At 40.6% G+C, this 13,337-nt stretch overlaps 1 protein-coding gene across 1 annotated transcript in view; it reads left to right on the top strand.

Annotated features, from left to right (window-relative positions):
* Nucleotides 1-13: 13 nt before the first annotated feature.
* USP4 (ubiquitin specific peptidase 4 (proto-oncogene)) overlaps nt 14-13,337 on the top strand; it is a gene marked incomplete at its 5' end in the record, with an annotated part of 38,756 nt that continues 25,432 nt past the window's right edge. The window contains 6 exons of the mRNA XM_008936160.1: nt 14-44; nt 315-445; nt 4,154-4,280; nt 4,948-5,090; nt 5,292-5,353; nt 13,200-13,337. The exon at nt 13,200-13,337 is cut by the window's right edge and continues 33 nt beyond it. Of these exons, the coding sequence (XP_008934408.1) occupies nt 14-44; nt 315-445; nt 4,154-4,280; nt 4,948-5,090; nt 5,292-5,353; nt 13,200-13,337 (632 nt within the window). The remainder of the gene's footprint in view (nt 45-314; nt 446-4,153; nt 4,281-4,947; nt 5,091-5,291; nt 5,354-13,199) is intronic.

Here is a 13,337-nt window from a genome sequence, read left to right as displayed (position 1 = left end):
CGGCCTCTCACCGGGGCCTATCGACAACTCGGGTCTGTTTAGCGGTGAGTCCCGGCGCGGCGGAGCGCGGTCGGTTCTCGGTCTGCGGCCCGGTCGCGGAGAAGGAGCGAGCGTGCGCCGTCGCCTCGGCATCCCTCTTTCGCTTTCGGGGCCGCGCGTTCGGCGTGGACGTAAGCGGCCGTTCCGGTGAGCAGGTGGCTGCGGCCGCCCCTGGGAGCTTTGGTGTTGCTCAGCGGCATAGCGGGGTGGGTGTAGGTCTTGAGAAGAACGGACCTCTCTGGTGCTGTACTTTCTTATGGCTGTCTCTCTTTTAGATCTAGAAACTCAGAGTTTAAAAGAACACCTCATTGATGAGCTAGATTACATACTGGTTCCCACTGAGGCCTGGAACAAGCTGGTATCGTGGTATGGTTGCATAGATGGACAGCAGCCTATTGTCAGAAAAGTGAGTATGGTGAACCATGTTCTCATCAACCTGATCTCATTATTTAATCTCTACTGACCTTACACAGCATTTAATTTGCTACATGTTAGGTCCTCAGTAGCCCCTTGGAGATAAGGACACACAGTCTTTCTGAGCTAGTGTCTGAAATAGTGACCTTGCACTGTTACAGTTAAAATCCCTGACTTTAGTCATTCTCAGTTGATGAGTTTTACGGGGTGAGAGCCACTTTGATTGTTCTGGTTAAGTTCTTACCTAATGGTTGTTTGGACCAGTGCAATGCTTCTGTGCTGTGTGGAATGGTGTTTGTGTTGTTGACAAATGCGAGTTGTTAGCCAAGCTTATGATCCCCTGGGACACAATGAGGCACTCGAATAAACTGTCTTTCAGTACAGGTCATGAATGCATTTTGAGTATATAACCTGTTCTGGAAGGTGAAATTTTCAAGTTGTTTTTTTTTGAAATCTGTTGGACACTTTTTTTTTTGGTAAGAAGTTGTTTTGGTTTTGTGCTGACTAAATTGAGCAGTGCCAGACTGTAGGGTTCCCAAAGACTAATCACTACATCAAGAGTATGGTGTTGATATTGTGTACAGAGTTATTATTGCTTAAGTAGCATTATGTTACAGTAAGAGGTGCTTTGAAATTTGCAAGACCCAGGAAAAGTGTGGCACCAGAATGGTAAAAGGAAGTGAGATCCTTCTTACTGTTCAGAGGTACTGGGATGTTGTCATTCAGTGTGGGCTGAAAGTTGTACACAATGAGAAACTGCCAAATTCAGAGAGCTTCAGCAACCCTGGGTTCACCAGGAGACCCCAGAAACAGAACTCCCGTGTAAAACAGAAGTGAGGGGAAGGGGGAAAGAGCTAGAGCATATAAAGGAGCTGTGGATTTAGTAGAAACAGGTAATGTTTGAGGAATAAAAAAACTGTACTAAGGAAGACTGGAACTGTTACTGGCCAGTGCCTCTCTGAGTGAGGAAGCTTTCATTCATGAACTGGGTAACGGCTTTCACACTGGACACTCCTTTTGCTGAAAAATTTGGAAGATTGGCAGGAAGTTTGGAAGCTATTGGGGAAATGCCTGGGTGACAGGCTGAACTGCAGGAGCCTCCTTTTCTTGGGGTATGGAATGCTGCTATTCAGCACTGTAATTGATGGCTAGAGCTTAGAGCTAATGCTGTTTTACAGATGTAAGTTACCATGGTTCAGTTAAGAATAAATTTTTAAAGTTTTGAATTTCTATGACTGTGCCAGTCTCTGTTGTTTATTTTTAACCTGGTAACTGAAGTGGATTTTTATATTTAAAAAAGTATTGAAATATAGCAAAGTAGTAGGTTCATGGGTTGTTACAGGCTCTTGCAAAAAAATATGAAGTGGAAGGTCAGCAGGATGCACAAGCTGCAGCACTGCACCTGAGCAGGTACCCATCACAGTATTCTCCAGACAGCACTTGAAGTAAAGCTCTTCAGCTTGTGGTCCTTGAATGCTTTAATTCTTCTCCTAAAGCTGGATCAACTGTAATTCGTACATCAAAGTATCCATAAAAGTAGGATTTGGGAAGTAATTTTAAGGCATCTTTGTATTTTTGCAAACTGGTATTTCCTCCATCCCCGTGTGCTTGATGATCAGAGATAAGTACAGGAGGATTAGGTTAGATTTATTTCTGTTCCAAGTTTCTTTTGATAATATCAAACTACATTTTGCCTACAAGAAAGCTGGGGAGGGACCTTTTAGGATCTCAAGTAACAACAGAACTAGAGGGAATGGGGCAAAGCTGGAAGTGGGCAGATTCAGGCTGGATGTGAGGAAGAAGTTCTTCACCATGAGAGTGGTGAGACCCTGGAATGGGTTGCCCAGGGTGGTGGTTGAGGCCCCATCCCTGGGGGTCTTTAAGGCCAGGCTGGATGAGGCTCTGGGCAGCCTGATCTAGTGGGAGGTGTCCCTGCTTATGGCAGAGGGGTTGGAACTGGGGGATCCTTGTGGGCCCTTCCAACCCTGACAGATTCTGATCTGTTTTGGCAGAGGACTTTGGAGCCCTGGTGGCTCAGTGGTTGGACTTGATGATCTTGGAGGTCCCTTCCAACCTAAATGATTCTATGATTTTTGGTTTGAGATTTGGGGATTTGGATTTTGGGGCTCTGTAGAGTAATACACTGCAAAGTGTATTACTGTGCAAAATGTCAAACAGTGCACTCCCTCAACTGCTGAACATGTGCTGAGCTCACATTGCTGTCCAATGGGGTGACTTTTTTGAGTTTTACTGTGACTAGAACAAGCCAGCTGATCAGACACTGAAAGACATCTGCAGGTGATTAGAGACTCTGCTTGTAATTTTTCTGTCCTAATGGACACAGTGGTCTGGTCAGAAACTTCTTGGAAAGAGTTTTTCCGTTTCTGAATATGTTTCATATGAGTTTGTTTCTAACTATGGAATCCTGGAGAGCAGGAAGTCCCATTTAGTGAAATTCCTTCTGAAAAAGAAATGGAGAACTTGTGAATTGGTTTCTTTGCATTCTTAAAAAAACAGAAGTCTAACTTGCCCGCTGAAAAGCTATTTCAACAGAGTTTTACTTTCTGTTTCAAGAGTAACAGTGAAATACTGAAGATCTTTCCAAATGTATTTGTTAATTATTTACCTTTAAAGCCCTTTGTATATTTAATACAACTCTATAAAAGCTCAGAAAGAGAAACGTTATTTAGCCAAATTCTCACAGGAAGCCTTAGTTTTAATTCTTTATTTCCAGTGCTTGGTGGAAATAAGGTGGTGTGTTTTTGTTGGTGTGTTTGGTTTTTGCCTTTTTTATTTTTTCTGTGAAATGGTGGAGGTGTAGATCATAGCAAGCCTGGTGTCATGTGAATAGAATGGGAGAGTTCACTTGGAAGGTACTTACAACAGTTGTCTAGTCCAACTGCCTGACCATTTCAGGGCTGATCAGAAGTTAAAGCAAATTAAAGGCATTGTCCAAATGTCTCTTAAGCACTTATTAGTGAAAAATGACACGTGTTGGTTCAGCAAAATATGATCTCAATTTCATAGGCTTTATAGTCAAAAGAACTTGTGGAGAGAATTTTTTCCCCCTCCAGTTATACCACAGTTGTCTCATAACTGGCCTCTGAAATGTGTTTTTCTTTCTTGCATGATGTGTTTTGTGATCTGTAGGTGAAGTGGTATCTGGTCTTTCAGACTAGCTTTCTAAAAAGTGCTGAGAGCTGGTGGGATGAGTAGATGTGTCTATTAGCATATTCTCTCAAATGCAGAATTGATTTGAAAATTACTCTCAAATAAAACAATGTAATCAAACCAAATTGTGACCTATTTGTCTGGTTCTCCAAGGCGAGAATAATGAGACAGATTCTGTATACGATGCAGAAAAATAATTGTTTTGTCTTACTCCCTTCTAATAGGAAGAGTTCTAGTGTTCCAGGCTTGTGGTTTTTTTTTTTTAATGTAAACTTCAGCTAAAGACTAAATAAGGAAAAAATTACTTTTTTTTTTTTTCCTAGTGTGCTGTGACTATGTGATCAAATATTTTTAATGGGTAATTAGCTGGCACTAGTCAGAAATTCTGACTGAATCTGAACTTGAGAGCAAGTCACTTTATACAAGACTTCTGAAGACTTAAAATATTGAGACAAGTGTCTTTTACAGAGGACTGCTCAGTATTTTAACTTTGTGGTGTTTGTTGATATCATGTGCCCTTTGTTTGCAGGTGGTGGAATACGGTCTGTTTGTAAAGCACTGTAAGGTTGAAGTTTATCTTCTTGAGCTGCAGCTGTGTGAGAGCAGTGATCCTGACAATGCAGTTAGATGCCACTTCAGCAAAGCAGATACTGTTGGTAAGTAGTTTTCTGACATGTGAAGCTGTGCTCTGACACTACTTCAAGAGGTATTTCATGCTCTCCAGAACAAGAATGATGTTGATAAACTGGAGCAAGTCTTGTAGGTTCTCCTGTGATTCCTTCTTCATGGTGTGTCAACATTTTTGACGTCTTAATAGCTTTTCCTACACTTCTGTTATCCTGAAAATTGACCTCTCTCTCTTTCTTTGTGTCATCAGTGTGTTTTCCTGTGTAAAAATGCTGAATGTCATATATGTCCATAAAGATGCTTTTATTTCAGTTTGCTGCTGTATGGCCTGACAATAGTAACTGAAACTACTTCCTTTTTGAGCCTTTGTTTTCAAATTATGACTGTTTCACAGAAGTTTGCACTTGGGCAGAAATTTCTTAATGTATTCTGCACATTATTTGTTTGAGGGGTTGACAGGCAAATACATGACTGAAAACAGAAGTTTTTCAGTCTTTCAGACTAAATATTAGGCAAGTTACATGAGCATTTTGTAACTTCAATGGTAATTTTCTACTCAAAGGATCTTGAAGGCACAAGGATGTATATCCTTGCTGAATGTCTGGCTTGTCAGGTTTTTTTTTTCCAAAGTGCTCATGCTTTAGTAGTTTTGGTATGGTTTTTTTTTTTTTTTTTTTTTTTTCCCCTCCTGAACAGCTACCATCGAGAAAGAAATGAGAAAACTGTTCAATATCCCAGCTGAGAAGGAAACTAGGTTATGGAACAGGTATATGAACACTTATGAGCAGCTCAGCAAGCTGGATAGCACCGTGCAAGATGCAGGGCTCTATCAGGGGCAGGTAAGGACATAACTTTGTTGTTGTTTTGGTTTAGTTTGTTTTTTTAGGTTCTCATGTTCGCCTTTACAATTTCTCAGTTTCATAGTTTTTTCACTTGCTTTTATGTGCTTGAAGTAAACATTGAAAATGTGATTTGCTCATGATTTTTGGAAAATATGTAGCAGATTTGTAGTTACCTTTATTACCTGAACTCTCTTTCAGGTTGTTCTAATAGAAGTGAGAAATGATGATGGCACATGGCCTGAACAGCATTTCCTGGCAAAGTAAGCAAGCAGATGTGTTCTGATCTCTGTGAAAGCCTAATTATTACTTGCTATGATGGATTTCTTTGTTTTGGGTATTTTCAAGTAGGAGAAAAAATCTTGAATGCAAATATTCTTCAGTAGTTCTGATAGTTTCTTGTCTTAGCAACAACAATCTTTTGTTTTAAAGTCCGTTTCAACTAGATAGTGTAAGCTTAGATTTTAACAGTACTTTTTATTTAAGTGCTATTTTCAATTGTGATTTATTTTGAACTAATCTGCTTTAAAAACTATCTCTGCAGACTGCACAGTGGAGGAAAAAAAAATTCTGTTTTCTATTGTTGTGGAACAAACCCGATCTTGGAGTATATTTCCAAAGTGAATGCTCAGAACTCTAGTTTCCCCTCAAAAAGGGTGTAGAAATAGCTTAACAACCCTCTTGCTGCCCAAGGCAATTAGAAGCCTGTAAATATTACAGATATTATCTCTGATGTCTAATTTAGAGAAGAGATGAGTAAGGTGGGAAGCTGATGAAATATGTATAGAGTGAATGGTGTAGAATAGAATTTGCTTGTAACAATGATGATCTGCTCTTAATTCAGTCATGCTACACAAAGTAAAACCCTCTGATGTCACTGGTCTGGTGGCCTGCTCGCTTTCCCATCAGTAGGCCATCAGACTTGATAGTGATGAAGAAAATTTCTATACATTACAGTTAATTTGTAGTGCTTCCTGCCAAGTGATCTCATTTGAGATCAAGACCTTACTAGTGCAGAAGAATTGATCAAAGAGGTCAGTGAAACCCGTTTTAGAACAATTCTGTACTTCTGAGAGACATTACTGGGTAAATGGAAAAGGAGACTGTTCACAGAATTATAGTGACCTTTCTGTAAGAGTACAGTGTGGAAAGCATCTAAACATTCATATCATGTACATAATCAAGAACTTGTTTGGCAGTCAGTATTAGAGAGGCAGCCATGCAAGTCCAGGTGATAACCTTTTGTTTCTATGGGAAGCAAAGCTGAAAAAGAGCCCTGTAGCATTTTCAGGCTGCAGTCGTTTCAGCAGCTGGTCAGATAGATAAATACTTTAACTTTTAGTGTTGTTTGAGTGCAAATGATTATCTGTATGCACATTTTTATTTCTACATCATTAGAAAATACAAATTTGCATATTATAATATAGAACTTGTAAAATCATTTGACTTGATGTTGAAAACGGTGGTTGAAAGAATTGTAATAAGTCATCCATCTAGGATGATCTGTTCCTTTGTCTTGGCTAAGGGCTTTGCCCTTATCTCTGTTAATACACTAAGCATGTATTGTTCCACACAACATCCTCCTTATACAGTTGGGTGCGTTGGCTTACCATGCCAAAAGTGGCAAGGCAAGTCAGGTAGAAAGAATGGACTTTAAACTTCTGTGGTTGAAATGGAAGGAGGAAAAATTTGAGAACTTTCTTCCATAGACATATGATAACAAAAGATGAGAGCAAGCAGTTAAGTGTGTTCTTGTCAGATTCAGTGACGCTTTCTATGCAGTTTTATGCCTTCAGGCCACTAATATTGTCCAGCAGTTGCCTTCATAACCCCAAAAATGTGTGTGAATCATACTCATACTGTTGACAATGATGAGGAAGGTTATACTGGATCTGGACCAGATATGTCCAGGAGCCTGCTTCACATTGTGGGCAGTAGCAGATGCACAGAGGAGGAGTAAAAGAAGTTTCCTAGAAGAAGAAGAGAATTAGCAGTGCATCTGCCATGGTACGCCGCTGTCTTCCGGCAGTCAGCAAGTTATCTCTGACTAGCTATTTATGCTGAATATATGCTGATGGTCTGGGAGGACTTTTCTTCTACCTTTTGGTGCTTCCTCTGTTGCATTTCATCGCTCCCTGTCAAATATGAGTGGGCTGGTGTCAGTTTAGACTGGGTCACTGATGTAGAAGTTAAGTTTTCTGCTGCTCTTTCCAGGATTATTTCACAAAACTTTTAACCTATTTTTAAGGGATTTATATTTTTTTTTAAAAAGTAAGGGTTTTTTTACTTGAATTTAGTTTACTCACTAAAAATATAACTTCTTTCTTGAGTCACTGGCGTTGCTCCATGTTAATGCATTTATTATTGCTCTGTGCTTTCCTTCCATGTTAAGTGATAATCAATTGTGAAATTTACTTGGATTCCTTCCCTTTTTCAGCATATCTTCATATAAATGGATAAATCCTTAATACTCTGTAGCCGAATTGGATGTTTGAGTATTCTCCATCAAGTTCTCATATTTTATTGAGAGTCCTTAATCTTTTCAAGACATCCTTAGGGGGAGTTTCATTTAGTTTTGAATACACCATCTAAATTCCACTTCCCTGTGATTTTGAAATCTTGCGAAACACAGTGTAGATTTCTTACTAATCTCAGGTTGTGTCTTTTACAAAAGTTAATCTTGAATCATTATGAATATTTTTTTTTTTTGTCCCTTGGAGAGCAAGAATTCAATATTTTTTTTTTTTTAATATAGAACTTAAAAATTTAGCTGCTTTTTTAACTGTTCTTTCATTTCCCAAGTGTCTCAGCAGACAAACCTCAAGTGGAAGCATACTCTGTGATTTATCCTGTGTTCTCTGTTGATCTTCTAAAAATTTGTTTTCTTTTGTTTTGGAAATGTGAGATATCTGCACTGCAGTGAAAGGTTCCCAGCATTTTAACGGCTTCTGTGAGCTGGTAAAAGACTTGCTAACCTGGAGTGTAGGGTTCAAATCTTGTTATTGGGTTGGGACATAGTTTATCTTTCCATGGAGATGTGTGTGCATATACATGTTGCGTTAAATCAATATTCTATGTTTAAGGCTCCAGATTAGCTAATATAGTATGGCTCATAGGGACTATTTATATGTATAAAATCTGTGGGTGGTTGTGTGCAATTGAACCAGGCAGGACTGGTGGGAGGGGAGAGTGGCCCGGGGAAGGTACAGAGTTCCAAGCCCAGAAAAGTGTGCAGTATTAATACAGTACTGCCTACCCTGAATGCCTCAGCAGTGCACAGGAGAAGACACTCACAAAGTAGTTCTATAGTAAAGGAGGTCCTTGTCTGCTTTTTTTTTTTTTTTTTTTTTTTTTTTTTTTTTTTTTACGAGCCAGCCTGCTACCAGAGGTGAGTTGGAAGCTGCCTTAAAAGCATAGCTAAGAAGGAGAAGTGAGACTATCACCATGAAAACCTGTTCTGCTCTTTTTTGAAGGCTAAGCAAGTCTGTAATGTTGATGAGCTGTTGTGCTTTTTAAAGAAAGATGCATTTTGGAAGTCCTGAGGCATCTGAGCCCTTCTAGCTGCATCTAGTTGCAGGTGCTCTGGGCTGAGGTGTGGTTTGGAAGAGAAGTTGAGTAATACGAATTTTAATCGTATCTCAGCTGAACAGTTTGCTCCAATATGCTGTTTCTCAGCTGGAGAAAATACTCTTTAGCCAAGATCATGGGGAACTCTGGAGATCTTTCTTTGGGCTGCATCACTTTAACACTAAAGGAGCATAAGAAAGGTTTCTGTCGTTGAAGTTTTGATGGCATAAACCAAACGGAATGTGGAGCTCTCTGCTGTCAGCAGAGGAGTGATGAGCATCTGCATCATTGCCTGTGTGCCTGGAGAGGCTTTGGGAAGCTGGGACTTGATGTCGTTCATAGCTGGTGGAATGTGTGTGCAAGGTGGGTGGGCTCCCTGTCATGAGGGTTTTTCCCCACCATTTGCTGCTTGTCAGAGGGCTGGGTTCCTACCAGGGGAAGCTACTTTTACACATGTTTGGCAGCCTTACCCCTGTTTCCCCAGCCATCAGTCTGGCTGATGTTTTACAGAGAAAAATAATTTTAAACTTCACAGCAGTCCTTGACCAGTGTAATCAGACTATGCCTGACCACTGATGTTTCTCAGTTTGCTGCACTCTGAAGAACAAAATAATTTCTTACCGTAGTTTTTTTTACTACTAGGCAAAGTTTCAGAAGAGGGAATAGCTTACATTTATTTTAGGAATTTCAGAATTGGAGGCATGCTTTGTTTAAGAAGGGAGGTTATATCAATAATCTGTGCAATTAGTCCTCTTTAATTGCTGCTTACAAGAGTTCCAGAATAAGATCCCAAGCTCTCGGATCTAGCTCGGTCCTCGTGTGCACCTTTTTTATCCTAGGTATTCTTTTCTTAGCACAAACGATGAAGAAATTGTCAGATCTATAAAACCAGCACCTTTTCTGTTGGATACTGCATTTAAAATTGTGAGTGAAGTTTTATTTAGCATCTACCAGGTAGCTGTCTGCCTCCTTTTGCAATATGCGGCAGGCAAATACATTTTGGTTCTTTGGTTGCTGCTAGAGTTTTCTTAGTTTCCTCTTCCCAGTGGTGGCATTGTACACTCAGTGGACCTCTCTCTGCCACCTCACGCCCTCCTCTACTCTCCTCAGTAAAAACGTTGAGTTTTTGCTTAGTTCACCCACCTTGTAATGCACGTGACTACTCTGTCTTGATTTAGACATCTGTTCAATCTGATACAACATTCACTGATACTACACGCCAGAAATGACTGCAATTTTAAGACCTTTGGTGGTTGATATGTGTTTTGTAGGTACATAATGCCATAATTAAATGCACTTTCATATTTAGAAGTGATCTCTTTCTCCCAGTTCCTTGAATGCTGATGGATTCAGAGGACCCCTTCAGCAACTAGGCTAAATGTTTTGTGGGCAGATCTTTATTCCGTGACTTTCAGGTGCCTGAGTTTGCAGCCGATGCCATGCTTCCAGAGTGGCATTAATTATGTCAGACAAGTGCTGCGGTCTGGGGTCAGGGCAGCCCCCCGAACCGGAACAGACGCTGTCTATTAACCTCCTCCCCCACCCCCAAAAGGGAAAGATTTTTTTGAAAGAGAAAGGGAATAAGGGAGAGAGACTTATTGATTAGAAAACACCTTTAATACTACCACCAATAATAATAGCAATAACGGTAATAAAATAAGACTATGTACAAATATATACAAAGTTAGTACCAAACCCAGCTCCCCCCTAATGTCAGCACATCACCACCACCCCCGGCTGGGGAGCAGCCGACAGGGAGGGGGTCCTAGGCTGGACTCAGCCACAGACAGCAACTGGGTACAGGAGCTGGATTCTGGAACTCAGTTCAGGAACACAGGACTGGGGATCAAAGGCAGAATGGGTGGAGTCCTCCTTGGGTGCCAGCCCCTGCAGCAGAAGCAGCCAGCAGCCCAGCAGCAGAAGAAAAACAGAAGAGCAAAGAAGGGAAGGGGTGAGGGAAGGGCTTGTCCCTCCTGATCCTTCAGCTTTGCTGGATACGAGGGCTGTGCAATGGAACACCCCACTGGTGAATCTTGGGGTCAGTTATCCTGCCCGCTCCTCCCCACAGGTGTGGGGTACCCTGTGCCCACCTCCATGTAGGATCCAAGCTCAGCAGTGGCCTTGGTCTGCACACCAGTCCCTGGCAGTAACTGTAAACATGGAGTCTTGTCACTGCTAAAGCTGGACAGTTTATGAAAACGCTGCTAACTTCAGACAGAGCAGATAATTAGAAGAGTTTTAGCTAAAAGGTAAAATCATTAAGCAGAACCAGCTCTATTTTACCCCAAACCAGGACAAGTGAAGGAGGCTTTTGCATGTAAGAACTTCCTGAATGACAACCCATTATGGCCTCTGCTTTGCAAATTAAGTACTAAGACCTAGCTTTTCTTAACTGCTACCTGTGCCTTTCACCCGGAATCATAGCTACCTTTGTGACTGCATTGTGAAATGAGGGTGAGCAGCTGTGCTTAGTAAATCCTCAGTTTTTCTTCAGTTCTTACAAACAAATTAGTAACTTGTCAAATTCACTCAGCATCCTTGATAATTTTGCAGAGTGGGGAAAGGTCTACCTGCAACTCGTCTCTTATCTTTGTTTTCTGATCCATTTTTCATCTTCCCCCATAGTACTTACCTTTTTTTTGTGTGCATAGAATACTGTCGAAGTACTTCCTGGAACTCTTCAACTGCCATCTGACTGTTGATTATGTGCTGCTTCTATGATTCTATTGGAAATTTTGAAATCCCTTAAGAGATCATCCTCCTTTCCTCCATATTAGATGTTCTTCATACTAATTTCAGTGTATCTTCTGTTCTCTCACCAGGGTCTAACATGTCCAGACATTTTCAAGTCTATAATTTTCTAGATTGCTCTTCTTTGCGTCTAGATAATTAACTTCTTCAAACTTTAAAAAATGTGTTCTTAATGGATTTACAGGCTTAATGGTTTTAAAAATAAAACCTTAATCATTTTATTCTTGGCCCTTGAAATTCCTACATGTGGAGCATGAGTCTGATAATTGTTTAATCTAGATGCTTTTGTTCTCTTATTCATCTTATCTTTGTGTCCAGTTAGTCTTGAGATGTTCTACTCCAAGATGTAATGAGTAGAAGGTTGTATATTGTCCCAGGAATGGTTGTCTTTGTTACTTGGGTGCATCTGCTCATTCTTGCTAGAGTCCTTGCCAGGATTATTTTTGGTTGTGCTGGCTGGTGATGTATTTTTTGTCATTGTGGGGATTTTTTTAGCATGCTTCAGATTTAGGCAGATTTTGGGGTTTGGTCTGTCATCTGGAAGCTCCTGTTGTAACACGTTTCCTTCTCTCTTTTTTTTTTTTTTTTTATTTTTTTATTTTTTTTATTTTTATTTTTTTTATTGCTATTCTATTTCCAAACTCTTCAGGCTGTCTAGCTGCTCTGCCTCCTCTGGGCCATTATGGCTTGTTCTTTCTCTTAGTTTTTCCTCCACAGAGGTTTGTCAGGACTGTTTTTGTAGTAGCATTTGAGCTAGGAATGTGTGTGTCATCTGAGAATTGAGGCCACCTTAGAAGAAATACAAGAACAAGCTGAAGTTTGAGGGCACTGGGCTCTGCTGGGCAACGTGTGTATTAGCCACTGTTGGGTGGCTGTGGGTGTCCTGCACCTTTTTGTGTTCAGTTTTGCATGCTTAATCAGGCAAAGATGGAGAGAGCAGAGCATTTCCCAGCTAGCTCTTGCTGTAGAGTAATTAGTATGTAAATAGTTTCTTTATGCTTATTTGTGTGGTGCTATCTTGGGACTTTGTTTTTTTTTGTGGAGCCAGAGCTGTCTAGGACAGAGCACCGTTGCATTTTAATGCCTTGTTGGTCTTTTGTGATATTGTGTTCTGGTTCTTTTCTAGACCAGGATAGTAGTGGTGTGGAATAGCCTGGGATTCAGAGCTGGATAGGCTAGAGACTTAGGAACTTCTGAAATCCATTTTAGTATCTCCAGTCCGAAGATGCTGAGAATTGCTATGTATGATGCATGTGCAGCATGGCGTGTCTTGTTTACAGGTTGTGATTGTACAACAGTGTAGTTGTATCAGCTAGGCTCAGTAAGCAACTGTTTTGTGCCCACCTTGGTTATTTCCTTACTAATTAACATTCTGTTTGAGCAGGCAATTTGGTTTTCAAGTAGGGAAGACTGACATTTTTACTTTTCGTGTGGGACAAGTGTATTGTGGTTTTAAGATTGGGATTTTTTTGCTTGGCTTGTTCCAAGGTGATTACTTACAAGCTTAAGGCTTGCTTCCCTGTCACTCACGTCATCTGAACTGCGTATTTATTTCAGCCTGGGACCCAGATTCTGCTTTCAGCAAAAATTGTTACTCCTGCTTCTGATATTCTTGTCTGAAGTTTCTGCTCCAGACAAGTATTTGGCAGTGTGATCACACAGCCCAAAGCAGTAAATTCTGTGTGTGTGAACTAACTGTAACGTGGCAAGTCCTTGGGAGTTTTGTGGGAGGTGGGGCTGGGGGTGAAAAAAGTAGTAGCACTGTTTCTACTTCTTTTTCCTTTCTCCCAGATCAAGCACTGCCACTAGCAGAAACTTTACTACCTCTTCAAAATCATCAGCAAGTTCTTATTCCTCAGTATCTGCCACTTCTGTCATTACTAACGGTGATAGCAGTAACTCCTATGGACTGAACAGCTCCCACCTGGG

Source organism: Merops nubicus, unplaced genomic scaffold (genome assembly GCF_000691845.1).
Source record: "Merops nubicus isolate BGI_N331 unplaced genomic scaffold, ASM69184v1 scaffold11202, whole genome shotgun sequence".
NCBI classification, from domain to species: Eukaryota; Metazoa; Chordata; class Aves; order Coraciiformes; family Meropidae; genus Merops; species Merops nubicus.
This window is presented reverse-complemented; position numbering and strand designations above follow the sequence as displayed.